The following is a 24,875-nucleotide window of genomic DNA, read 5'->3' as shown; positions in this document are numbered from 1 at the left end:
GCTTCACCAATAGTTACCCTATATCTATACATAGAACAAAATGAAGCAAACAAATTTACTCTCACAAGGAAAGTAAGGTAGAAATTAATACGTTACTTGTATATAGTTACTTATTTTAATTTGCTCTTTTCTTCGAATTCGCTTTGTGTGCAGTGTGTGTCCAGAGACCTTAAACAATTTTAAGACATTTCAGTGGACACCATAGCAACAATTTGTGTGTCACCCTTCATAAACAGTGTCATAACTATTTAGATAAATTATGAAGAAAAATCAGATAAAATGGACGCCAGCGACACCGGTCCGAAGAACAGATTGCATAATATCATCAAAGGCAAGAGAAAATAATGAGATTGGATTTATACCATCTTACGAAAAGGTAAACATTAACGGCACTTCCCTTATTTACTTGGATGTTGGTAGGAACCAACTGAAAATATGTATTTCATTTTATCTCACGAATATTTCCGTATTTGGCTAAAAGAAAGAAGTCAGTATGAATTAGACACTTATTCAAAACTGGAGGTTGAAGCGGGTGGCTCAGATATTAAGCGCCGTTATGTACAGCGTTACATCCGACCAAGACCTGTACTAGTAAAACAATTACCATCAATTAAACTACAACGGTAAAATGCTACCACAATAAGTTTAGATCTAAGTGAGTATATAATTCAATAATGTTGCAGATTTGCGCAAATTGCAGCTAAGGTGGACGCAAAACGATGATGTGTATAGTGTCTACCTAGCTAGAGGCATTGAATAATAAATCTATTCAATGCTAGAGGTTTACAGCTAAAATAAACCAAGCAAAAAACTGCCCTTTTTTATTTAATAATAAGTTAAGATGTACGGTCATTGACAAAAGTAATGATTGCCTAATGGGCAAACTTTGCAGCATAATCGACTAAATTTCCTATCATTTATTTATCTATCTATGAACATAACAGGTTGCCCCAATAAAATGTTCATGTATTAATTTAAAAAAAAAACTATTCGAAATTATAGGGAATATAAAAAAAATATGTTAAGAGTATTAAAATAAAAAAAGACAAAGGAAACCAAAAGAAAAAATGCTGTACAATTTTTTTGCACTATGCACTATTCACCCCCCCCCCCCTGCTGTTAGATACACGTATAATATATAACATGCATTACACCATGCATAGGTAAAAAGCAAAATCCTACCTTTACAAGGCTGCGCTTCTGCAATCTGCAACAGAAAATTTAGATAAGTCAAAAATAGAGAAAAAGGGCATCATTGTCAAATTATAATTGAATTAAACCAAGTTAAATGCCTAGGGCGAATAATGTTCTAACAATTACAAACACATTGCACTGCAAAGTTTATATCATAATTCCAATAACACGATAAAAGGCAACGAATAATGGTATCGGGGAGTAATAAAAATATACCTCATACGTCAAAAGTCCATGACGCAGTTATTCCTATTTACGAGTAATGTAGTCAAAAGAGCGTGTTTGGTCATGTCGTGTGCAATGTAAATTACTCTCTTCCATATGCTCGGCACATTAACCAACATCCCTGTCAATGTATCCTACGTTTAGATCATATATACCTAATTATGATGTAAGATCCTCTGGTACCTACTAGGGATGTAACGGAAGTGGTTATATCGGAACCGCGGTTCCCTGCGTGACAAGTAAGTATAAACTTGTTTGTACGTGACATACTGATTTTGATGCCACCGACGTTCTTCATCCACCTCTAATATAACATTCGATTAAAATTTGTCGGAATCGAAAGTGCAAAATCAATCGAAAGTTCTGTTCTTTCGGAATCGGAATCAAACCTCTGTTACATCTCTAGTACCTAGGTAGCATTTTGAGGTTAAGGTACGGTAAGAAGTAAGTACGATGGAACTTTAGAAGGTTTGAAAACTTACCTCGAGTCAACGCATATTCTTGATATCATAAGCGTCTTGATCCAAAAGAAGAAGCACAAATCACCACGTAATTGTAAAATACGAGTTAGGTAACAAATTATACACGACACCGAAATGAGTGTTGTGCTTTCCGAGTTCGTTTTATTACTTTAAAGAGTTGATTTTTAATATCACGACACTTTATAATTTGAAAAACAATGCAAGAAACATCGAGATAACACGCAATCGCGAGTTTAAATTCAAAGGGGACGCCATCATAACCAAACATTGAAACGTTTAAAAATACCGATTTATTTAACGACGGGCCGAAAATAACGACGTGCCACAATTTTCCAAGTGTTTAGTTTTAATTTTCTGGCGTTTATTTTGTTATGATCGTTCTTATTTTCAAAGAAAACGGAAAAAAGCTGCATAGGACGCGTAAGCGGCTTCAACGATAAACTAAAAACTGGGTCACGTGACATTAAGCGATGACGTAGTAGGTACTTGATCGCACGTGACTGATTTTAAAAAATGGTCCAATCACAGCGGTCAGTTTTTCAAACAAAATTTGGCATTATACAGGGTGGTGCCTAACGCGACGCAGCATAGGGATTTCAATGCTAATTTCTTTATAGTCAATTACTAGCTCCCACGAGCTTCCCACATTATTTTAGCGCAGAAGTTTAAATATGTTTTTTTAGAGAAAAAAGTACTGCATCTGTTTATACTACATATTACTTATAATTTTTCGTTTTTCAAATCCGTAGAAATCGACAAAATAAAACGGTTCAAGTACCCCAATCGGCCGATTCCAAGCAGTACCACAGTAGACAATTGTGCGAAAGTTTGAAAGAACAGGTACAATGTTAAATAACTGCAAGTGCAATAAAGTTCAAAATGTCCGTTAAAACCATCACATCAATTTCTTTGATTATGTTGTCTGCTTCCAGAAAATGATACACAAATAGTATTTGATGCAGATGGAGCATTACCTACATTCTCTACAAAAACATTATCCCAGATGCTTTTTCTGGCGTAGGGTAGTTGAAACAGAATCTGAAAATCGTTTGACGTCAAACAACGATAACTTGGATGCAATAGGATTATTGTATAGTTTGTTAAGTTGCAAGTCTTGTTTCAAAGGCACATCACGCATAACACTTTGTACTAACAAATTTTAGCAGATCTTAGTTTAACAGCTATGGTTGCCATGAATTGTAAGTTAACAAATGGTAAATCTAAGCTCCGCTTAAATTTGTCGAAACTTTAGGAGCATAATGAAACATCAGACATAATTTATTCAAGAAGTGCAATATCTAGTAACGCTTTTATGCATACCTAGTTGATCTACATTGTAAGTCTTTCTATAATTTACGACTACAAGATCCACTTTTGTTAAATATCTAGACACAACCACACAACGTCGGCGCAACTGAATAAACCACCATACAAGAACAGTTTCATTATAAATAATTACAAAAAGGTTCATTTAGAAGTGAAATGCACAATTTACACTGTCATGGCTAAAATAACACTTAATATTCAGGAATGGAATAAGTAGGTAATAAATTTACAATGAATAGTGTTAATTTAACCAAACTGGAAGGTAAATCCACCAGGGAAACCACCACCTGATGAGAAGTTAAATTCACTGCCGTGACCACTACTGCCGCCAAAGAACGATTGAAATACTTGACTAGGATCGATATCTGTAAAACAATAATTAAAATGCGGTCGAGTAAAATTTGAAAATGTTACTCACCGTGCATGCCGCTGTCAAAATCTTCCATATCTTGACCACTGTCGTACCTCGCCTTCTTTCTGGGATCCGATAGTATACCGTACGCCTCCCCGACCTCCTTGAATTTCTTTTCTTGCTCTTTCTTTTCCGCATCGCTTGCATTTGCATGTCGATCCGGGTGATGTACGAGAGCTCGCTTCCTGTACGCCTTTTTAATTTCATCATCTGTAGCCGATCGTTCTACCCCCAATATTTTATAATAGTCTTTACGTTTTGATTTTTTAAGTGCTAATTTCGCATCTTGCAACAATTTTCTTGTCTCGCGATTTTTATCCATCTTACACGCCTTTTCGTAGTCACGCACTGCTTCTTCGTAGTCGCCTAAATCCGTATGGCACTTGGCACGACGTAAAAGAGCTTTGAGGTAGGTTTCGTCCAATTGCAAAGCGGACGTACAATCCTTGACTGCATCTTGCAATTTAACGAGACGAGCTAAAACTGTGGCACGATTAAAATACAATTTCGCATTTGTTTTCTTATTTAACGGGTCGATGGATAGAGCTTCGGTGTATAAGTTAATCGCCTCCTGAAATTTACAACTTTTGTACGCTTCGTTCCCCTCTTCCTTTTTCCTTTTTAGTAATTTTGCGCGTTTATATGATCCCATTGCGTGTTTGTGATCTGGGGCTAATCGAAGGACTTGCTGAAAGTGGTTTACTGCGCTGTCGATGTTGTCTTCGTAAAATAAACATATGCCGCGAATATATATTGCATCTGCATTGCCTTTGTCGATGTGTAACATACTGTTTACCATCTCCTGCGCCTCTTGATAGCGACCTAAAAATGCTAAGCATTCTGCTTTTTTTACTTTGTACTGCACACATGTGGGTGCTTGATCTAGGCATCGGTCCATGCAATATATTACTTTACGGAAGTCTTTTTTATCATACGCTTTTGTACTTTCTTGCTCATACTGCTTTAATATATCTATGACTCTTTGATCGTGATTTAAAGATGCGTTTGTCGGATCTAATTCTACTATTTTGGCCATCGCTTGGTCTGCCGTCATTGTATCTCCTAAAGCTATACTGCATTTTACGATTCGTTGATAGCCTTTGATGAAACTGTTGTCTAATTGTACGGCCTTGCGAGAGTCTGACAGCGCCTCTTGGTAATTGTTTAACATGATGTAGCAGGCAGCACGATTTCCATAGTACGCGGCGGTCTCCGGACATAACTCGATGGCTTCAGAATACAGGGGTAACGCTGAACGATACTGTTTAATTTTGAACAATTGGTTTCCATTCTCCTTCTTCAATTCTGCTAATCTATTAAGAAGAAATAAAATGTTACAAAGGCGAGGAAATTAAAAAACGTACGAATCTCTAAATGTAACATTCGAAAACCCATCAATTTTTGACATGCTGATCGCGTTTATTCTTTTCATGTAGACACTGGCATTTAAAATTTGGCAGCCCGATTATTTATTTGGTTACCATGAATTCCATCATTGTATAAAGACGGGTCCACATTATCAAACCGAGCTACAACTCTAACTTTAAAATGAGCCACAAGCCGAGTATATTCGTGAACATGTACACCATTTTTTATCGAGCCGAACCTTGTGCAGTCAAGAAAATCGTCACGATCCACGTATTTAGGTAAAGGCTCTCCTAAGAATATTACCCATATTTATTTAGGTACTTCCTATAATCTCATATTACCTAACTTAATAGGACCCAAGCACATGAAGTCTATTAAAAAAATCATTTTTGTGCATCTAAAAGGCCATGGAATGCATTTTTTCACAAAAACAAATTATCGCGTATATCAAAACAATAATTTGGTATTTATTGCCTAAATATCCGATCAATTGCGGGTCTTCCACCCATTAAACTTCCATTCAGATTTGTAATTCTGTTGTTTGCTAGTTATGGCAGTCGGAAAAAGCACATGAGAGTAATGGGGCAATGCACCAAGATGCCGATACCTGTCACATACCCTGCCTCATTACTCCCAACCTCTTTCTGACTATCTGATAGAAAACAATCTTAGCGTCACGATTACTTTGTAACTCAAGAGTACGGGGCCTAAAGTGAATCAAAGCAGCAAACACAGAAAGCGATAGCTCCCCAAGTATATCAGCAAGAGATAGATACAATACATTCCCACATCTGCCCACATAAAGGTGAATAACTGCATTCACAGTGATGAGTAGGTAACTAAGGTCAATAACCAAAATTAAACAATTGCATAAGTGTCACCCTTCTGTGATTGTTGCCCATGTCTAGCAGCATTGTTTCAATACAGAAAAAAAGTGTTTTGAATTTTTGATAACACTTCTCTGATCACATGGTGGTACAATCCAAATGTTGTGGTTAACCTTATCAGAAAGCAAAGTTTATAAGTAATCAAAGGTCCCTAACGCTGTACAATTGGCGTTATAATAATCAATATATCACAAATAAACTCGTAGCAAGAGGCAGTACACTTTATAAATAGGAATAATTCCCCAAACAGCCCTGACCTTTTGCCACGAAACTATGATGAGACATGTACTAAACTAAACACGAAAAACGACACGAATAATTAAACCATTACTTACTGCTCAGGATTTGTCGGTATTATCTCTTGTTGTTCGTCTAATTCCATTTTTAAATCGTCAACGTCCTTTGTAACATCCACCATCTTTTTCCGGAAGAGACGTGAATTACCACCACTACGCCTGCGTGTGAAATACAGGGTTAAATCAACATCGCAATGACGTTTATTGACGTCAGTCATACGTACAATAGCGCCCTCTCGTAATTCCTTTTCGTGTTTCTGTTCAAATATTGCATTCAAAATTTTATGGAAGAAAATTAACAGCCAAATTGTCACGATTAATTTGAAGAATTTTAGATTGAATAAAACAAAAGAGAGCATGGCCAAATATTTACGTCAATTTGACGCGGTGCATAAAAATATAAATAAATTCGAAACAAAATTAGATAATTATAGTCCGTCCTTGCCTAAACTTTCCAAATCTGAGGAGCAGAGCAAAGCGGAGAAATTTGCGGCGTTTGCTAGGAAGTATGTGGCCGAAACTCCGCAAATATGCACATGGTTCTATATGAACAAAACGGAATTGGAACACTTATTTTTACTTTCCAATAAACGCGACATCAAAAAGATGATAAGTACTTAATAACAAATGATTGGTATCAGTGTAATTTATACATTGTAGTATAGGTCAAAAAATTGGAGACGAATATCCCAAAGGATTATGCCGATTATTAATGGTCGAATTAATCTATTCGGTGCTACAATTTTGCAAGACATCAAGAATGAGTCTGGTTCAAACAGGAACTCTATTGTCAATTTTTTACTTAACTCAACATTACTTTTCAAGTACTTTTGATACAACAACCGAAAAGGTGTACCACTTTTTTAAGGAATACATTTTGCTACACTCTGTCGATGTAAGCATAAATCTACAGCCTTAATATATCTGCGTGTTAACGCCAATTTTTCAGTGTCCACCGGATAGTCTCCAAATATTCAGCTATTCCGAAAGCAAATATATAGTCTCATTCTTTTGCATACTTTACCTTCGGAATCTGCCGCTGATAAAATTACTGACTTTACCGAATTTTGGGTTCAAAGTGCGATACGAATTGCCGCCAGAACCGATTGTACAAACAAAAGGGAAAAAAAAGCGCTAACGAAAATAATACATACCAAAAGATTTGTACGTGGTGCATATGTTAATTCATAATTTAAACAAAATAAAATTTCAAAATTAGTTAAGTATCAGCCCACCTCCACTCTCCTATTAACCATCGACACTGCCTTTTTTTGAGCTTCGATAAAAAAATTGTCTCAGATCGACCCGGAAAAAATTTTTCTTATAAAACGTGGCCTGTAGAATCCATAATTTCAAACAGTTCCAAGATTGGGCTACTAGTTCAAAAGTTACAGCCCTTTGAATTTTCTTTCGAAATTGTTTTCTAGTCAATAACTTTTGATTGAGAAGTCTGATCGAAAAAGTACAAATTGATTTGGATTCTACACACTCAAATTAATAAGAAAAAAGTGTTTTCCCGAGAAATTTTGGTGTAGTCGATTTTTGATAAAAAAGGAAGGTTGTACACTGCCTTTTTTTGAGCCCCGATAAAAAAATTGTCTCAGATTGACCCGGAAAAAATTTTTCTTATAGAACAACTTATAAACAACACATTTACCTTTAAATTTTAATAAGTAAATACCTATATTATTACTAAATACAAAAAATTGTACTTATTTAGATACATCTACAAAAATACTAAACTGATTTGTATAATGAAACAGTAAACCTTTGAATCAATCAGTGGATTAAGATATAAGTTTTTTTAAATATTCACTCAATGCCCGAATTTACCAATATATAATTAGTTTATATAGATTTTATGGTTTTATAAAACACATTGAATATACATACAAAAATGCTAGGATGTATCATAGAAGTCTTCATCTTCTTTTGCCTTTTTATGTTCCCAATACGCATTCGACGCTTGCAATTTTCTTGTAAATCGATTCACCTTTTCTAACCAAACCCTTATCAAAATCCAGTCTTCATTCTGCTAAAAAATTGTGACATATGATGTTTTCTAAAGCAACATAAAACTTTACATCAGTATCAGATGCATATGAAACTGGGCATTCTTGCTCCCTTTCACTTGATTTACATGTACACTGTAACCCTTGTAATTCCCTACAAATTATTATACCTAGTTAATCTAATAGTGTGTAAAGGTAACATGTGCACGTCACAAATTAAAGCATAAACGTTGCCTGTTGGCAAAGTATGTTTAGTATGGCGGCTAAGTAAACTTCACATTTTTTTGTGGGGACACCCACAAAATAAACATGCCAAATTAAATATTAATATTTGTTAGTTAAAATTTGTACCTCAAATAATTGCAATTTTAGAACTTCGATATTTTAAATGCAGTACACATTAATTGAAACTTAATCATTTGCTTTGTTCAACAACAGAAAAAAAAAGCATTACGTCAGTTAACAACCCCATTATCAAGCATCTACTTTGTCAGCACAAAGTACACATTTCTTAAACTTTTAGGAAGCAATTAGGACAAAAAAACAATAAGTCTACCATTAATTTTTTTGCTTTAGTTGAATCACAATATCGAAATGTTTTATTTGCAATTAAACATTCACATTTGTCATTATAATAAATCACCTAAACTTGAAATGGAATTGTGGAGAATATAAAGAGCGTTCAATAATTGATCTGGTAGTAGTTTCTCTAGCATGAATTTGCAGGGTGGTTGAGAACTTCGAATGGGTCGAGGTCAACTGTAAGTCACAAAGAAACACTGTTTCGAAAAACATTATTTTAATTTCTAAAAACGCAAGAAATTGGAGAAGTATGTAGCAAGTTAAAAAGTGGAAGATTGACAGCTGCACTTTGCAATGAGAAACTGCCATCCACACGGGTAGTCTGACATGAACAATAATTGAACGCCTTCTTAATTTGCAACAAATAATGTTAATGGTTAATTGTTCACACTACATCGTTAAGTGGACAAATCTCATAACGATAAACTTACACTACTTTTTCTTTTAAACTATGTATAAGTAGTTGGTCATCGTTAAACTTTTGTGTAATTTGTTGATTGATAATGGCCTGATGTTCGAGCCAACGTCGCACATTATCAATGACGTTACGACTCTCACCAGAAATATTTTCAGTATTATTTTTATAATCAACAATTTTGTTTTGTAAAATATCTATCAACTTCACAGCCTTTTGGTAATCATGTTGTAGGTGTGTATAAGAGCATTGTAAATTATCAATGTGTTTCAGATGTTCTTCATTTTTCGATTCCAATTGTGTTATTTCATCACGTAAGGATTGTAATTCAGAAAGAGTGTGTTCATACACTTCATTTCGTTGTTCGCCGTGAATTACGTTCATTAGTTCCAAGTTACGTGCTTCATTCTAAAATAAAAGATACCGAGATCTTCATCTGGTTTATGGAATTGTTGTTGCTGACGACATAAACTAGATAGAATACCAAAGAATGGTGAAACAAGTTAAAAAGAAGAATAGATGAAAATAAGAAGACAAGTAAAGCAGATAGTATTCAGAGATATTGAATGAATTAGATACTATAAATAACCACTTCAAATGGATGAAAATTTAATTATAAGGTATAAATGTTTCATCATTAAACTTACTACTATACCTTTGCCAATAATAAACTACATCGATGAAAAACGCCAACTAATTCGTTTCTTAAAACATTGACCTCTTCTATCATGGGTAATTTTAAATTATTTCCATCTAATTCCTTTGGAATAACATAAGACTTTTTCCATAATTGCGCAAAATCATTAGATAAATTAGCTATGTCTTTTTCGCCAACATGTAAACCATTTTCAAATTGTTTTTTACTTTCCACCACTTTTTCATCATTATTTGAAGAAGAGCTTTCCTTAATTATCTGGCTTGGTGACGAATGAGCTGCACTCGCCACAACATGTGAAGTGCTTTGCTTTATACCTTTGGTAAAATCAGAATTCTATAAGAAAAAAGAAACCATGCGTAATCATATTCAGTTACCAAAGGTAATAACTTACAGAAATCTTCAACCTCAATTGATACTTGAAAAGCTGCATTTCTAAAATTGCAATATCCTGCACAAATTCAAACATGTTTATCTCCAAGTTTAAGTTTGCATCTTGCAAATAGTCAACTAGTGAATTGAGTTGTTGAATCTACAACATAAGTAAAATATACATTTGGAACATAGGAAAAATGTTGAATACCTTCTTAAGGTAAATCACGCATTTCTGTTCTAATTGTGCATGGTCCTGAAACTAATTCAGTAAGAAAAAATGCTAAAATCATAACAAACATCATGCGTTACTCTAAAACCAAAAAAATTTATTTTCAACATCACAGTTTCTGAATAATACATTCCAATACTATAAAATTAATGACTAGCATATTGTTAAATAATAATATAACAAATCATTAGACAAATAATAAAAGAGCATAAAATATGGTTTTATTATTCTACTTCACAAACTGCACTCCATTGGGTAACTAGCATACCTACCACAATTAGACGATGATTGCCAGAAGCAGGGATTCGTTATTTACCTACATGACAAAATCTTACTTTTTGTTTAATTTTATTTAATTAGGACGTCTGACTTAACTAAGCACTCTTTTCCCCAAAACCTGTACCTCCGAGAACTTTTTTGGAGGAGGAAGTAACTGTCCAAAAAACAAAGTGGCCTGCCACTATACTTAAGTACTACTTAATCAGCAGGAGAGAATGCAATTTATCCCGGCAAAGCAATAAACATAACAACCATGCTGAGAACAAGCATTCACCGACCTAGTAGAATCATACATCATGCACTGATTTACTATTAGTGGCACTTTTAGAGTCAGACGACGATAGTCCAAGCCATCTAGATGTCCACCCTACACTTACATTATTCACAGATTTTCGTTTTAATTCGTCTAATTGACTTTTGCATTCCGTAAGTGCATCTCGCAGATTTGAAATCGTTAGATACTGTTGAGATATCTGGATAAGGAAAAATCATATAAATGACACGTATACATTTAGTTCACATACTGTAAAATTTGCTTGTTCCAAACTGGATGAATCGATGTGCTAAATTAAAAAAAATATTGAACCATAATTATTGAAATTTTGTATAGGTTTCACCTGAAATTGCTTGCCATTCAACTTCTTTTCTAGTTCCAAAATGGTTTTCTTTAGATTTGATACCTCTCGGGAATGTTTTTCTTGCTCTTCTGTTTGTTGAACAGTATGCTAAAATGACATGTACACTATACATATATATAAATTTGCACAAAAATGAACCAAAATCCAACTATATTACGTTGCATCGATTTTTTGTCATTTTTCTGCATTATTTTAAATTAATTGAATTGAGCAATTTAAGTGCTTCCAAAATATAGATGCTATTTTAAGTTGTATAAATTTCCTAATGCTCTAGTAGGGTCCATTTAGGTGAACTGTATGTATGCACCATCATAATCTCTACCCGCATGAAGTTAACCATGACTATCTCTGATTTTTTTCATTCAAAAATTGGAAAATATCACACAAAAATGGAAAAACATACTATATAATAAATACTGGTGGCCTTATCGCAATTTATCCCAAAAAGTAGAGAAAATTAAGTCAAACAGCTGACCAAAGGTCATTGCTCCTTGAATTTTCATACAGTTCTTATTCAAGAATGGTATCTAAGTATTTGGGATGCCTAACTTAAAAAGAATACAAGGCTGTGGATAACGGGGGTATATCTCAGTATGACAATTGTCACAAATATCCGTATAACTTACATAAATACTGTACTTTAATTATTGCAAGTAAAGTCGTATACCTACCCGTAATTTGTCAAGATTTTTTTGGTTTGCTTTTAGTTTTTCCTGAAACAGAATGGGACATAAGTTAACTAATAACATTCTCACAACTCTAACATTTTCTTTTCTCAACAGTGCGATTTGATCTTCACTTGCCGAAATTCTAGCTTGCCACTCAAGTTTGGCCAAATCACATTCCTTTTGTAGTGTAGTCATGGATTTTTGCATTTCTTCACATTTACGCTTATAGTCTAATTCTTTTTTTGTCAGCTACAATAATACCTTTACTAAGAGCCTTTCTCTGAACATAAAACAAAGTACTTCATCATGTAACTGCTTAATAATGCCATCTTTCATTTCCAACTGCAACATGGCGTTTTCTAATTGTTTACCGTCTTCAACATTTTCTGTTCGCTGTAAAAGTAGCTAGTGGTAACTGGATCAAAACAATTGGACGATTTTACTTGCACTTGCAATTCTGCAATTAAGCTATCTCTATTTTGAATCTCCTCTGACATTTCACGAAGTTCACATTCTAAAGTCCGTACCGTTTTCCGAAGAGCTAGATTTTGTTCATACTTCTCGGACACTTTGACGAGTAAGGAATCGTGAGCTTTTAACATTGACTAAAATACATAATGAAGACATTTTTAAAGGGTTTCAGCACCTACTTTTTTAACAGAATTTATTTCCTCCTCTTTTAAACTTAATTGAAAGTTTAGGTCTTGCATAAGGCTTTCATTTTGGATGTATTGCGTTTGACTAAAAAAGCAAGCAATGTCATTTTCTACATAAAATACAGCGTATTACTTACTCAGCCGTTTGGCAAAGCTTTGTAGTTAACTAAAATAAAAATAATCGAAATTATTTCAGAGTTAGTTGTCGCCATAGTACAGGAATTTTCTTACCTCGGCAGGAACAGCATGAATCCTAAAACGAGTTATTTTCAGAAATTACACAAAAAATAAGGGACGATCAAAAATAAGTGGCGGTCGAGTCGCCTTTGGAAGTTCAAGTTAAGTACGATTTCCCATGTCAACAAACATTCCAAAGGTGGCTCGACTGCAACTCATTTTAGATCTCATAGTACTGACTTGTCTAACTCCGATGGTTGTAATACGTTAGGATCCACAGTACAAAATTTTAAACCAACCGTGCTCCAATTGTTACAGTAACGTATACGTTTTATAAACTCCAGCAAGTTATAAACATCATTTTGAAGGAACATTAATCTTTGGCACATTTCGCGTACGAAGTTGATTGGCACATTATCTTTGTACTTTTGCATTATCTAAATAAATTTTAGTGAATTATATCAAATATGGTCACGTCATTACCTACATTATCACAAGACAAGGTACTACCACGCATTTTTTCTTCAAGCATAGAAACACGCATAGCCGCCTCATTCTCCAATTCTGCCACCACGCTGACAAGCATCTCATTTTGTTCCATCAAGTCTTGAAGCCAGCCTTGTATGTACGGCTTCAACTGAAAAAGGTTGTACAGAAATGGACAAATCGGAACAGTACTTTACTTGTGTATCGGTTGTAGTGGTAATTTCTCTTAATTTAGAGCGAAATATTCTATTTATTTCTTTTAAGACCAACAAGCCTTGCATGGTTTGTTTATCACTCTCTTGTGAAATTTGATCAGGTACTTGGTCCATTTTTCTTCACTAATTTAAATGTTTTTTAAAGGGTTGACAGTTTGGCACAAAAAAGAATATGTAGTTATGTTCTTCGACTATAAATAATTATTATTTCATGTTTGTGTTCCAGACCTAGCTGTGAATGTAAATTGTAAACCTTAATCCCAGAAAAGTGATACTATTTTCTGGGGTGGGCCGTAATGCTGTGGAACAACATAAATAAAACACGAACACCTCTTTTTATTTATATATATTTTTTATGTGGCCACAATCCACAATCACCATCTGTAAATGACTGTGACTACTAACACAAATCTCGACTAGACTTTCTTTTATATACAGAGCGTTTGAGATAAGAGGTCACCTCAATATCTCTTTTACTACTTGGCGATACGACAAATTTCTCAAATATAAATTTTATATGTGACGTTACGATCTATCTGATCGAATAGGTATTAATCCAGTCAAATTAGCTCCAACTGGGTGACTCCCAGACCCTTCTTATGGACTATAGGCAGCTATTGCTATCGTCAATTTTTGGACAAAATTTCATTAAATGTAGACGTTCTACATCATTTTAAGCAACTTTTAAATAAATTTTTTGCCCGTCTGTATCTATGTACGTGGGTACGCAATTTTCCGAGGTAACGGCTCGACGGATTCGGTTAAAATTTTGGACATGTATATTAGGCATACTGAAACGAAAAATAACGGGTTGGATTTTTGACAAAAAAATGGTGGATCGTCGCAACGGCATCAAATTTTTTTTTCAAAAAGAGACAACCTATCCAAGTACTGATCGCACCTGACGTTGCTCAACTTTGGTGATCCGACGAGAACGAGTGTTTTCAAAGTGGTATGACCGATGTAGAGAACTGCAGTATTCTAAGGGGATTAATTACATAATATATTCTTAAAAAAAGAGCTTTGGGCACTTTTTAAAAGATCGTTAACAATTTTCGCACACTTGACGGACAGCGCGTCAAGATCGCAGAGGGATAATGCGTCGATTGGTCTGAATTATAACAAGTATATTTGATTATGATTTATTCCTGTACAATCTTTTTCTGTGCATACAGAATTATAATAATCATAATATATAAGCAAGCATAATGAAAATAATAAATTTATTCATATTCAAATATATTATAATACAATATTACTTAAATTATGGATAAAAACATCCATACCAATTAATATAGCTTGTTCAATTTAAAACTTACTGTACAACCACCTCACTACATGTACTTCTACCAAATTATAGAACGTGATTTTAAAATTGATAAAATTTTTTTAAGTAATTCCACTAATAATATGTATAACAATAGAAGGGATACATCAGTAGGAAATTTAAAATAATAATTAAAAAAATAACAGTACACATTGTGATGTTTGTGTGAAATGTGTTTCAAAATGTTTAAATGCGTAGAAATTTATAGTTATCAGACAGAATTACAAACTTCACATTAAGAAACATATTTCAAAATCATTAGGACACATAGAATTAAATTTTTCCTAAAAACTGACTTTGGAACAAATATAACCGAGTTCAATATATTTATATATTAGTAGGTACATACAATAGTTCTAGTAAATAGAGAAATGAATTAATCAGATGCCAGGCCAGGACTTTGTTTAATTATCAAATGTTGAATGGGTAAATTACGCAGTCGTATGGTGTAGTTAGATTGCGGGCCTTCAAAATGAGTACATTTTATAAATTAAAAGTACACAGTATATCATCCAACACTTGACAAATTAAATCAGATCAAATACCCATGTACTCGGCGCCAAATTGGCTATTTATAAAAAAATTTGGTGCCGTATTAAGAGTATGAGAAAATTAAATGCTGACAGAGTTCATTAATGTTATTCAAAGAAGGGCTGTATTATTATTACACTGATATATCACTATAGCGCAATTGCGCAGTTCATTCCTTTATCAGAGAACATGATTACACGCCCAATTGCAGGCCATCACTTACAACAATTTCCCGCCGCCTTCGCTCCGGAGTCACCTTCCACTAATCGTCTACCTTGACCGCTGCCTCCTGGACCTGTCGTTTGTTCATTTTTGGGAAGCTTCTTTGCTGTAAAACATTATAATGTACTCAAATCCCGCACGTAACAAATAAAATTTCACAAAAACAAAAGAACGACTTCCAACCTAAGTTCGTAAAACTTAAGGGAATTGGGGAGTACTGCAAGAAATTTTGGGACGTACTCAAACGAAATGTTGGAAAAATGTTTGTTTTGATACTATTTGTTTGACATACTTAATTCTATCGTTGTTACCTTATGTTGTTATTCTTATTTATTATTATTGTTTTGTTATGTTTATATATCCTCATGTTGTGTTAGTAAGGATATGCTTATATATGTTTGATTAGTGATCAAAATGCTAAGCAGGTGTTTAGTTTGCGTATGTAAGCAAGATATCAATTCAGCTTTTAAACAAAAAACCTAAAATTAAAAGCATAACGGGTTAACTGCTTGTTTTTTTCTCAATGCTAGCAAGCATAGAAAAAGTAAAAACATTTCCATTCAAATATATCCAGTTCCCACTTCCCAAAGTCTGAGCAAATTTCCTAAACGCCCAGTGATTAAACAGAGAAAAGTCAATACCATCGTTAATTAAATGTACTTAATCCAATTAAGCCTATTAGCCAAATTTACCTATTGCCAAAAATATGTCATTAACATTCATCGCCGTCTTGGCCGATGTTTCCATAAACAGCAATCCGTTCTCTTCGGCATGCGCTTGCGCTTCTTCGTATTCGACCATTCGTTTATTGGCCAAATCCTGTTTGTTTCCCGCCAGCGCTATTACGATATTCGGACTAGCTTGTCGCTGCAATTCTTTAACCCATGTTTTCGCACGCGCAAACGTATCTTGGTTTGTTATGTCATAGACAACGATTGCGGCCTGCGCACCACGATAATACATCGGAGCTAAACTATGATACCTAAGGAGCAATTCACGTGTGATTAGGTCAATGGAAAGCGATATACGATAATTACAAGATAAAAGATTATAAATAAGCTGATAAGGAAAATAATGTGAACCTTTCTTGTCCCGCCGTATCCCAAATCTCGAACTTGACTGTGGTGTCATCCAGACATACGGTTTGTGTTAAGAAGGCGGCGCCAATCGTGCTTTCTTGGTATTCGTGGAACTGGCCCTTAACGAACCGAAGCACTAGACTAGACTTTCCGACAGCGGATTCCCCCAAAAGCACCAATTTGAACTGACATATCTTTCCTTGCGTTGAACCATTAGGTCGTTGGGCTGCGGAAGTTCTATTTGCCATTTTTCTGCAGAGAAATTAAGAGGAACATAATTAAGGGGCGGAATTTGTATTCATTCTTGCTATTCAAGGGCATCAAATGGGTGGAATTCACAATGCAGTTTTATTAAGGCCCAGTTTGGATGAGTTGTGATTAGGATAAGAAAACTTTTTCGGAAAGGATACAGTTAACTTGTTCGTGACGCATCTGACATGATAAAAAATAGACTGCTTTGTAGGTATTCAGAGAGACATCTAACCTACCTTACACAACAGAAATCACAAAAGACGTATCTCAGAGCACTTTTTTACGAGAATAAACATAAATATTTAAGAATTAACGCTAAAAACTATTAATCAGCACCAACTCGCAAAGAAGGAGAGTATTAATCTATGAAAAGGTAATTTTAATGTAATGATACAATGACAGTTCCACTAATTCCAATGTTGGCAACGATGCCATTTACCATGGTTCCTCGCGACTTCATTTTTCAACTTATATAATTATTAATTTTACCAGTTTATTTTTTTTATAATTACGCATACTCTTCACTTACCTAGCAAAAATTTACATTAGTTGTAAGGGACTTGAAATAGCCTTAAATATTAAAAAACATAGATCAATCAGAACTACCAACTTTGCAATCGGAACAGTATAGGCGGTAAATTCAAATATTCTAAATTCACTCGTTTTGGGGTGTCTCGAGGTTCTTTTTACAATCTGTTGCCCTTAGGGCCAATTTAATCTCCGTGAAGATGATTATAAGAAAATTCGCCTATACCTAACTACAATAAGTAAATTCGCTCTTGCAATATTCGCCCAGAAAAAGGTTACACATTTAGGATTCGCCTCCAGTGAAGTTGGTCATGAAAATCGAAGGAATGAGTCCTTCCTTAGCGACCTTAGCAGCTCTATAGCTATGGGCTTCTACTGCTTTAAGATATTTTGTGGTTTATCTTGATTTTGCTACATCTGCAGCACTCCTCTAGGGTGCTCGTTCTTGAGTGCCGCCAGCGAGAGCAAGGGTCCCAAAGTAATTACAGTGTAACTTTTTATTGTCACGTTTCTCAAGCACCTTTCCACTAGCGAATGGATGTGGTCGGGTAGGGTGGGGATATATTCTCAGGACCTGCCGGATGGATTGCACTGCTTCCTTCTTTTTAACGCTGTCTTTGGCTCTCCCAGCCTGCAGTGACGGGTTAGACGCACGTCTTGGAAGATTGGCCTTTACAGATGCCATATGTTGGTACCACAAATGTGAGGGAATTTTATTACAAAGAATTACATGTCAAAGGCAATGATCTTCAACAATTAATTTGGGGGATATTATAGCTTTGTTCAATATACTTTTAAAAGTGTCCACGCAAACTCCCCCAGTTTTATCCCTTTCCACGCCAATTTCCCACAACTTCTCAAATGTGTCATTCGGGAATTCGTATCCAATGCTGGTAAAAATTTTTTTAATTACTTCAGGTGATCTCGGCTGTAATAGACAACATTCTGAGTACGGCTACTGCAATAAGCCATACCAACCATAAAAAAATCTCTGTAACTCAACCCATAATTTGAATAAATACTGGGGTTGATAACCCCTTCAGCTGTTGTCTCATCACCCAAGTTGTCTAAGTCCGCACCACACCCTCCGGCAGGCACGACCGGATACAGACGATCATATCGAACGCTCGGAAGTCCCGCTACTCTCATTCCTAGGGTCTATGTGGCAGTTTGTCCCACACAAACAATTACATACCGCTATTATCCATTGACATAGCATCACAAACTGCCGATTGCTGAGTGGATAAATAATACTTGCTACCCTCCGGAATGTCTTCAATCTTTATTATTTCAGGCACTGACTTATTCAAATCTGCCAGATATACGAAATCATTATAATTGATGTTTCCGTTTTCTATAACGCCGCAAAATTGAAAAAACGGTTCCAGGCACGTGTACTGATATTTTAATCCGTGACATTCGCACATTGCATAGAATATTTTCAGCGGAACCCATCCTGTGTGTTGCTATAAATGAAAAAGGTAGATAGATCTAGTTTCTCTTATATACGTACCTTATCATAATATGCGACGTGGTCATGAAAGTCGGGAAGACTAAAATTGAATTTGTTGAAACGTTTCTTGAGAAACATTCGCAATTGATTTAAGTAGATCATCCACTGATGAAAATCGCGCTTAAACATGCAAGGGGGGCAATTCGCATCCTTTAACAGTTCTTCTACACTGTAAAAGTCGCGGGCTGTTGGTTTTCCGAACATGTGCCCTTTTGGAACGGCTGTTATGTTATTATTGCTAAAAATTGATTTTTTTTGTAACTGAAACCACTGTGCTCAAGAGAATATTACGGTGATAAAACTTGCCCAGGTTGTGGTTGTGTGCGAGCTTTTACGTCGGCTTGTATGCAGTTGCTTGCCACAATTGGATTTGTGTTACACCAGTTACAAGCGCATTTTACCCAAATACCCCTTTGATCATAGTAACATCGTTTTCCAAACCTCTTATTAGCATCGAAAGCTGGTGTTAAATATCTATTGGACAAAGTATGAGGGACGTATGATGAAGGTAGGTAAATGTAAACCTGCGATGCCTTTGCTCTCCAGGGTTATAGTCGTTATGAGTCTTGATGTACATGTCATGACCAACTTGACTATCCCATAGTACCTGGTAAGTACTTTTAGGTGGATTAACAAGTTCTTTGACAGGAGTTGCTAAAATATGTGAAACTGTTTAACGGCTCTATAGTGGTAGAGGTATATTAACATACTTCTATTGGTCGGTTTCCCGTACGTTGTCAGTGTTGGATCCATTCCTGTGGGAAGTCCTGCAATAGGATCCTGGGAGCGTCCCTCAAGTTTATTCCAATATGATTCATAACTTGTTTCTTTTAGATCATTTATCAGTGTTTCGTATCTTGTTTTAGCCGGTGGCCCCACTGCTTCCCTTACCTTAAAATGAATAAAATTGACCTACACTTAATTAACTGGCGATTTAAGTGTGTTTCTCAACCTGCAGCTCGCTGTACGTATCACTCCTGTAATATTTAGTAGACCAACCTTAGAATTCACTAGAGATAATTAATTATATAACGAATAGCTGACATTAAAACTCATATGAAAATGGTGTATTTTAAATTTGTTAACAAGAAGCAACAAGTACTTATCCAACAACACAGTCATGAAGTTTATTCCAAGTCGTTTTATATCTGAAATCATTTCTTGCATTGGCCGATTGACACAATACATCAACTAACTTTTCTATTTCTATTGCAGACTTTTCAGGTTTTTCAACAGACCGAGCGCAATTACACTGGCTGTAAAATAGGCAAGAAGAAGGAGTCAGTGAAAGAAAACAAATTGTTCAGGAAGCAAAGGAATTCGATGTTACTTCGAATTGCTTTTATTGAGGTAAAAAAATTCAGCTGTTTTCCTTAGTTTTTCCTAATTTCTAATCATTAATTCATCTGTATGAAAACACAGTTTGAATCGGTAAGGTAACTAATATTTTTTGTTAAAATATATTATACAGGGTGGTGACTTGCGTAACGTATCATAGGGATTTCAATGTAAAATTCATAACATGCGATTATTGCCTCCCCAAATTATTTTAGAGCAAAAATGTATTAAGATTTTTTGTAGAAAAAATTTTTTTTACACCAATCAACCGTATTAGTTTTCAATTTTTTTCATGTAAAGACGGAAAATTGGAAAAATAAAACCCGCATCTTTTTCAATAATCTGCAATGCCATAGAATTTTCTAAAACAAAAAGATGCTTATCCAGTTATCAATTAGCAGCAGTTCGAAATGGATTTTATGATCGACTGGGTTACTGTATTGCAGTTAATGGTGACTTATTCGAACATTTATTGTAAATTGTTATATCAGGAAACGGTTTTTAGTAATTTGATCTTTCTTTATGTTGAATTCGCTGTTCTAAATATAATACTTTTTGATAGAATTTCATTTGTTTTATAGCAGGACATTCCATGGCATGACGGATATTGGCGTAATTTTTGTATTATAAAATTCCATGGCATCACAGATTATTGAAAATATGTGGGTTTTATTTTCCAATTTTCCGTCTTTATTATGCAAAAAATTGAAAACTAACACGGTTAATAGACGTAAAAATTTTTTTCCTACAAAAAACCTTAATACATTTTTGCTCTAAGATAATTCGGGGAGCCAATAATCGCATGTTATGAATTTTACATTGAAATCCCTATGATGCGTGACGCAAATCACCACCCTGTATACCCTGGACTAATGTGGGAAAACTGAAATCAGCTAACTGCACCTCAAATTCTAAAAGAGAGGCGACTTTTCTACCTACACAAAAAGAACAAGATATAAAAAATCGCATATGACTTTCAGTAGGGGATTTTTTTTACAGATGTGAAATTTTTCGAGTTCAGTATCGAAATTCTCAAAACACAGACTATCACTAGTGCCACTCTAGTACTCAAGTGACCAGTACACCAACCTATTTTTTGTCACATACACTTGACTCAAGCATCGAATGACTTAAGTGACAGGCGATTACAATTGTTTCTAGTTAGCTTACCTCATTATAGACACCTGCATGTCGAAAATTTCGAAGTTTTGGTAACTTATAGTTAATTGACAGTTTATGTTCATATACTCCCCAATCGTGTAATACAGCATCTACTTGAGAATCTAAACGGTAATCCTGTAAACAAGCTGCAACACTTTCCTCTTTATTGCCAAAGGTTTTTCCTGCCTAAAATTGCGATACAAGAATTTTATAAATTTTTCATAATTTTGACTATACCGCACAAATTAACGGATTTCTGTCAATGGATTTGCCATTTCGAATAGCCATGATTGAACCTTAGTTTTTCTGTTGTAAGAAGTACCACGATACAAGGAGTATCAGTCACAACTCTAAAAGATATTTGACATTTTATTATAAATTATAAAATTACACTAAAGAAAAATGAAGTGAAATCAATAAAAAGATTGGTATCCATGGAATTTAGAGCAAGATTAAAATATCGAGATCCCGGTCCTAAGCACGCTTTTTGTGGTAAGCATTTTATTACAATCTTAATATATACAAGTCAATTAAACGTAAAGCAAAAACTGTATTATCTTGATCTCTTATCTTTATATTTCCTTTTGTTTCTGGAATGTCTCTTTCTTTTTTCATCAGAGGATTCGCTCGAAGATGAACTGGAATCTAAAATGATCGTAGATAATTCGTTTAGAAGATCATAAAAAGATTACCAGAACTACTTGAACTTGACGAACTACTAGAGCTCGATCCCTCAGCATCTTCAACAACAGGAACCTTTGGTAACGATTTTAAATGTTCTCGAAGAGAATTTGTGAGGCCACCCAAACCTATCGAAGTAAAGAAATTAATTGCGAATCTGGTATTTTTGGGATTATCTCTCGGGAAAAGTCCACCAAAATGTGCTTCCAATGTCCTAAAAAGAATGTTATTACCAGTTACCGTTAAATAATTAAACGTACGGATCTTTAAGTCTTGCGTTCAAATTTTGAGTGCCCATATACTCGGACAATTCTTGAAATAAAATTTTTATAAAAATTCTACTGGAGCTTGTAGTGTCTTCTTCAGTTAATTTCATTATCTCCAACACTTGCCATCCGATTGCGTCGGTAAATAGCAGATGTGCAAAAAACTTGCTAACATTCCTCAAACGGTTTGTGTCTAAACGATGAGTAGTGAAGTACGTATCTTTAAAAATCTGTTCAAATGGAGCGACGTATACATTATTGATTTGACAGAAACGTTGCGAAAGTAAGCCATAAAATTTTTCGTATGTACGCTGTTCGGCGCAACAATCCAGAAACATGTGGCAAAGCTCAATTTCTTGACCAGGTTTCAGTTCCATTTTCATTAATTTATGAGCACATTCTTCAAAATCCAAACTAGACTGGATGGTTAAATAAATTGTACGTCTTAATGTAATTAAATTTGTTTCTGTATTGTCAATGATCATAGAAGAATCTTTATTGTCTTCGGCTGCATCTTCACCATCCTCCTCGCCTTCGGAGTCGTCCGATCCCGATTCGGACCCACTTACGTCACTTCCTAAAAGCTCCTTTGTCAAGGTTTTGTATTTTCCCTCATTTTCTTCGTATTTATCGTCGAATTTAAATACGTCTAAAATTAAACGATTAATAATAAGCTTTAAAACTGTGGAAGAGTACAAGTGCCATACAAGTTATTAATTAGGCAAATAAATAAAAAATAACTTGCACAACCCTTCCATTATACTTCACCCACTCACTTAAAATATCTTCCCCATTTTTTGGTTCAACTTCATCTAAAGTAATAAGATGCGTAAACTGATCTTCCTCCTCGATCAGGTCCAAATCTTCGATGATCGCGGCATGATCTTTAAAGCCATCCTTTCGAACCTGAAACATGACCTCGATCATGTACTGTATGCGTTTCTCCAATTGTCCCTCGTGCAAAATATTACGTAACATTTCGAAGATTGCGCTAATACCTTTGCTAGATACTTCGGTCAGTTTTTGTCCACACTCTTTTAAGAAGGAAATCGCGACCTCGACCGAATCGTCGGTCGGCGATTCTACGAGAAGCGTTAAAATTTCTAAAGCTAAAATTTCGTGCGCGACCCTCTGATTGACAAGATGAGCTATAAACGAAACGGCCGTAATGCATATCACTTTATTGTTCTGTTTAAAACCGCGTTTGAATTGCAAAACGAGTCTTCTTAGCAAAAGTTCACCGATGTTAGGAAATTTTGAATTTATAACGGCAACTAAAGCGGCGTAGACGTGGGTAAATGTCGGCGATGCAGATTGTGCTTGAATTATGGATTTGCAAAGTAAACCGCGTCCCCGAACGATATTTTCGTGCAGTAATTCTCTGGCTATGATGCCAATATTCGAAGTGTTAACTTTGTTGATGCAACCGTGAATAGACTTTTTCAAAGCTTCCCAAGCAATTCTTTGATAGGCGGTAGAAGTTTTATCTGTTATTTCGGCTTGCATCATACGCAACTTGGCAGGTGGAATGTAAGCACCGCCAGTCTTCGAGGTAAGTATATCGAATGCCTTACGCTGACGAGGTTTCGCTTCTTCTTTCGTCTTGTCTGCCACCTGCTCCTTTTTCTTTTCCAGTGTTTCATAGTAACGAGCACCAACCTGTTTGGATTCATCTTTTCCCAATTCCGATTTGGAGTCTTTCTTCTTTTCGACAGTTTCATAGTAACGAGCACCGACCTGCACGTTTTCTTCTTTCCTAGGATATTTATTCCAATACCTATCGCTATTTTCCTTCACTTTTTCAGTGTTATCCCCATAATATCGCGAATATTCAGTTTCTCTCGATTTATCGCCGTCTTGCGGTTTTGCAGATTGGGACCTGTTTTTGTAGCTACGTTGACGTTCTCGAGATTTCGACCTATCCCTTTCCGGATCTCCTTTTATCCTTTTTGTGTCCTTCGAGTGAGAGGATTTTGTGCGTTTGCTTTTGGTTTCATTTTCATCGTTTGCGTTCATTTTGTTTATAGCTGTGTAATGTAATGGGAATTGTGAATAAAAGTAAACAAGGTTATATCGTTTACGTCAAAAATTACCAACAACTCCATGTAAAGTCACCAACCACGAAAGAAAAAAAACCCTAGGTATTAATTTATACAGGACGAATTGTTGTATATCAACTGTCTACGCAGACTCAAAAGAATGCATTGTGGTACAAGTTGTGATCTTAAAAATAATAAAAAGAAAAACCAATGATTTTTCTTGTCTGTACGAAGAGGGAATTAAGTTCGAAAAATCGACAAATTGCAGGTTTCAAATCCCGTGTTCTGTCTGTGACTAAAGCCATTGAATTAATATTAAGGGCCCTATTATATTTATATTGCAATTCTTGCAGCAATTGAT

General features: G+C 35.1%; 7 protein-coding genes across 14 annotated transcripts; 2 read left to right on the top strand and 5 right to left on the bottom strand.

Annotated features, from left to right (window-relative positions):
* The first annotated feature begins 207 nt into the window (after window positions 1-207).
* Window positions 208-794, top strand: LOC116170166. The gene is made up of 3 exons (XM_031486386.1): window positions 208-376; window positions 421-623; window positions 684-794. The coding sequence occupies exons 1-3, from the start codon at window positions 260-262 to the stop codon at window positions 721-723; spliced, it is 360 nt and encodes a 119-aa protein (XP_031342246.1). The 5' UTR covers window positions 208-259; the 3' UTR covers window positions 724-794.
* A 2,367-nt stretch (window positions 795-3,161) lies between these two features.
* Window positions 3,162-6,479, bottom strand: LOC116171263 (dnaJ homolog subfamily C member 7). Its single transcript, XM_031487995.1, has 4 exons — window positions 6,415-6,479; window positions 6,230-6,349; window positions 3,646-4,952; window positions 3,162-3,592 (listed from the first exon to the last, which is right to left on the bottom strand). The coding sequence occupies exons 1-4, from the start codon at window positions 6,462-6,464 to the stop codon at window positions 3,474-3,476; spliced, it is 1,596 nt and encodes a 531-aa protein (XP_031343855.1). The 5' UTR covers window positions 6,465-6,479; the 3' UTR covers window positions 3,162-3,473.
* Window positions 5,224-7,413, top strand: LOC116171264. 3 transcript variants are annotated; one of them, XM_031487999.1, is made up of 4 exons: window positions 5,224-5,285; window positions 6,518-6,803; window positions 6,856-7,085; window positions 7,140-7,413. In XM_031487999.1, exons 2-4 carry the CDS (start codon window positions 6,548-6,550, stop codon window positions 7,326-7,328), a joined length of 675 nt encoding a protein of 224 aa, XP_031343859.1. In that variant the 5' UTR covers window positions 5,224-5,285; window positions 6,518-6,547; the 3' UTR covers window positions 7,329-7,413. The 3 variants fall into 3 exon arrangements, with proteins under 3 accessions (XP_031343859.1, XP_031343858.1, XP_031343857.1); XM_031487998.1 differs by lacking the exon at window positions 5,224-5,285 and adding an exon at window positions 6,374-6,428; XM_031487997.1 differs by lacking the exon at window positions 5,224-5,285 and adding an exon at window positions 6,380-6,428 and having other exon boundaries at window positions 6,526-6,803.
* Window positions 7,414-7,892: 479 nt separating this feature from the next.
* Window positions 7,893-13,979, bottom strand: LOC116171099 (girdin-like). 4 transcript variants are annotated; one of them, XM_031487773.1, is made up of 19 exons: window positions 13,560-13,979; window positions 13,364-13,513; window positions 13,117-13,313; window positions 12,931-12,952; window positions 12,837-12,865; window positions 12,694-12,784; window positions 12,487-12,648; window positions 12,344-12,436; window positions 12,140-12,292; window positions 12,047-12,088; window positions 11,355-11,462; window positions 11,262-11,300; window positions 11,115-11,210; window positions 10,438-10,488; window positions 10,249-10,386; window positions 9,855-10,190; window positions 9,216-9,607; window positions 8,275-8,356; window positions 7,894-8,225 (listed from the first exon to the last, which is right to left on the bottom strand). In XM_031487773.1, exons 1-19 carry the CDS (start codon window positions 13,689-13,691, stop codon window positions 8,091-8,093), a joined length of 2,448 nt encoding a protein of 815 aa, XP_031343633.1. In that variant the 5' UTR covers window positions 13,692-13,979; the 3' UTR covers window positions 7,894-8,090. The 4 variants fall into 4 exon arrangements, with proteins under 4 accessions (XP_031343630.1, XP_031343631.1, XP_031343632.1 ...); XM_031487770.1 differs by having other exon boundaries at window positions 7,893-8,225; window positions 12,047-12,292; XM_031487771.1 differs by having other exon boundaries at window positions 7,893-8,222; window positions 12,047-12,292.
* An 804-nt stretch (window positions 13,980-14,783) lies between these two features.
* LOC116171384 (ras-related protein Rab-5B) lies at window positions 14,784-17,615 on the bottom strand. Of its 2 annotated transcripts, none has more exons than XM_031488195.1 (4): window positions 17,518-17,615; window positions 16,740-16,988; window positions 16,350-16,639; window positions 14,784-15,763 (listed from the first exon to the last, which is right to left on the bottom strand). In XM_031488195.1, exons 2-4 carry the CDS (start codon window positions 16,982-16,984, stop codon window positions 15,651-15,653), a joined length of 648 nt encoding a protein of 215 aa, XP_031344055.1. In that variant the 5' UTR covers window positions 16,985-16,988; window positions 17,518-17,615; the 3' UTR covers window positions 14,784-15,650. The 2 variants fall into 2 exon arrangements, with proteins under 2 accessions (XP_031344055.1, XP_031344054.1); XM_031488194.1 differs by lacking the exon at window positions 17,518-17,615 and adding an exon at window positions 17,225-17,410.
* Window positions 17,616-17,742: 127 nt separating this feature from the next.
* LOC116171383 (EF-hand domain-containing family member B-like) lies at window positions 17,743-22,005 on the bottom strand. Its single transcript, XM_031488193.1, has 9 exons — window positions 21,766-22,005; window positions 21,538-21,714; window positions 19,740-19,920; window positions 19,554-19,683; window positions 19,321-19,503; window positions 19,030-19,267; window positions 18,712-18,982; window positions 18,495-18,667; window positions 17,743-18,444 (listed from the first exon to the last, which is right to left on the bottom strand). The coding sequence occupies exons 1-9, from the start codon at window positions 21,814-21,816 to the stop codon at window positions 18,250-18,252; spliced, it is 1,599 nt and encodes a 532-aa protein (XP_031344053.1). The 5' UTR covers window positions 21,817-22,005; the 3' UTR covers window positions 17,743-18,249.
* Window positions 22,006-22,012: 7 nt separating this feature from the next.
* Window positions 22,013-24,580, bottom strand: LOC116171381 (pre-mRNA-splicing factor CWC22 homolog). 2 transcript variants are annotated; one of them, XM_031488191.1, is made up of 4 exons: window positions 23,252-24,580; window positions 22,470-23,124; window positions 22,221-22,423; window positions 22,013-22,173 (listed from the first exon to the last, which is right to left on the bottom strand). In XM_031488191.1, the coding sequence occupies exons 1-4, from the start codon at window positions 24,489-24,491 to the stop codon at window positions 22,082-22,084; spliced, it is 2,190 nt and encodes a 729-aa protein (XP_031344051.1). In that variant the 5' UTR covers window positions 24,492-24,580; the 3' UTR covers window positions 22,013-22,081. The 2 variants fall into 2 exon arrangements, with proteins under 2 accessions (XP_031344051.1, XP_031344052.1); XM_031488192.1 differs by having other exon boundaries at window positions 22,230-22,423.
* Between the last annotated feature and the right edge of the window lie 295 nt (window positions 24,581-24,875).

The sequence above is a fragment of the Photinus pyralis genome, unplaced genomic scaffold (assembly GCF_008802855.1).
Source record: "Photinus pyralis isolate 1611_PpyrPB1 unplaced genomic scaffold, Ppyr1.3 Ppyr1.4_LG5, whole genome shotgun sequence".
Taxonomy (NCBI): domain Eukaryota; kingdom Metazoa; phylum Arthropoda; class Insecta; order Coleoptera; family Lampyridae; genus Photinus; species Photinus pyralis.
Note: the sequence above shows the minus strand (reverse complement) of the source record. Positions and strands in the feature narration are given on the sequence as shown.

What these genes read in the sequence shown, in the direction of transcription:
- LOC116170166 (XM_031486386.1), top strand. Translation starts at nt 260, where the DNA reads ATGAAGAAAAATCAGATAAAATGGACGCCAGCGACACCGGTCCGAAGA. An exon ending in TTATACCATCTTACGAAAAG is followed by an intron (nt 377 to 420) that starts GTAAACATTAAC and finishes GGATGTTGGTAG; the next exon opens with GAACCAACTGAAAATATGTA. An exon ending in CCATCAATTAAACTACAACG is followed by an intron (nt 624 to 683) that starts GTAAAATGCTAC and finishes ATAATGTTGCAG; the next exon opens with ATTTGCGCAAATTGCAGCTA.
- LOC116171099 (XM_031487770.1), bottom strand. Translation starts at nt 13,691, where the DNA reads ATGGACCAAGTACCTGATCAAATTTCACAAGAGAGTGATAAACAAACC. An exon ending in TTCATGCTGTTCCTGCCGAG is followed by an intron (nt 12,866 to 12,930) that starts GTAAGAAAATTC and finishes TTTTTATTTTAG; the next exon opens with TTAACTACAAAGCTTTGCCA. An exon ending in AATTGAGGTTGAAGATTTCT is followed by an intron (nt 10,191 to 10,248) that starts GTAAGTTATTAC and finishes TTTTTCTTATAG; the next exon opens with AATTCTGATTTTACCAAAGG.
- LOC116171264 (XM_031487997.1), top strand. Translation starts at nt 6,385, where the DNA reads ATGACGTTTATTGACGTCAGTCATACGTACAATAGCGCCCTCTC. An exon ending in CGACATCAAAAAGATGATAA is followed by an intron (nt 6,804 to 6,855) that starts GTACTTAATAAC and finishes ATTGTAGTATAG; the next exon opens with GTCAAAAAATTGGAGACGAA. An exon ending in TTTTGCTACACTCTGTCGAT is followed by an intron (nt 7,086 to 7,139) that starts GTAAGCATAAAT and finishes CCAATTTTTCAG; the next exon opens with TGTCCACCGGATAGTCTCCA.
- LOC116171263 (XM_031487995.1), bottom strand. Translation starts at nt 6,464, where the DNA reads ATGCAATATTTGAACAGAAACACGAAAAGGAATTACGAGAGGGCGCTA. An exon ending in ATACCGACAAATCCTGAGCA is followed by an intron (nt 4,953 to 6,229) that starts GTAAGTAATGGT and finishes TCTTCTTAATAG; the next exon opens with ATTAGCAGAATTGAAGAAGG. An exon ending in TTTTGACAGCGGCATGCACG is followed by an intron (nt 3,593 to 3,645) that starts GTGAGTAACATT and finishes ATTGTTTTACAG; the next exon opens with ATATCGATCCTAGTCAAGTA.
- LOC116171384 (XM_031488195.1), bottom strand. Translation starts at nt 16,984, where the DNA reads ATGGCAAATAGAACTTCCGCAGCCCAACGACCTAATGGTTCAACGCAA. An exon ending in GATACGGCGGGACAAGAAAG is followed by an intron (nt 16,640 to 16,739) that starts GTTCACATTATT and finishes ATTGCTCCTTAG; the next exon opens with GTATCATAGTTTAGCTCCGA. An exon ending in TGACATATTTTTGGCAATAG is followed by an intron (nt 15,764 to 16,349) that starts GTAAATTTGGCT and finishes AATGTTTTACAG; the next exon opens with CAAAGAAGCTTCCCAAAAAT.
- LOC116171383 (XM_031488193.1), bottom strand. Translation starts at nt 21,816, where the DNA reads ATGGCTATTCGAAATGGCAAATCCATTGACAGAAATCCGTTAATTTGT. An exon ending in CGGGAAACCGACCAATAGAA is followed by an intron (nt 19,684 to 19,739) that starts GTATGTTAATAT and finishes CACATATTTTAG; the next exon opens with CAACTCCTGTCAAAGAACTT. An exon ending in ACGTCGCATATTATGATAAG is followed by an intron (nt 18,983 to 19,029) that starts GTACGTATATAA and finishes TTTCATTTATAG; the next exon opens with CAACACACAGGATGGGTTCC.
- LOC116171381 (XM_031488191.1), bottom strand. Translation starts at nt 24,491, where the DNA reads ATGAACGCAAACGATGAAAATGAAACCAAAAGCAAACGCACAAAATCC. An exon ending in AAATGGGGAAGATATTTTAA is followed by an intron (nt 23,125 to 23,251) that starts GTGAGTGGGTGA and finishes GTTTAATTTTAG; the next exon opens with ACGTATTTAAATTCGACGAT. An exon ending in GTCAAGTTCAAGTAGTTCTG is followed by an intron (nt 22,174 to 22,220) that starts GTAATCTTTTTA and finishes CGATCATTTTAG; the next exon opens with ATTCCAGTTCATCTTCGAGC.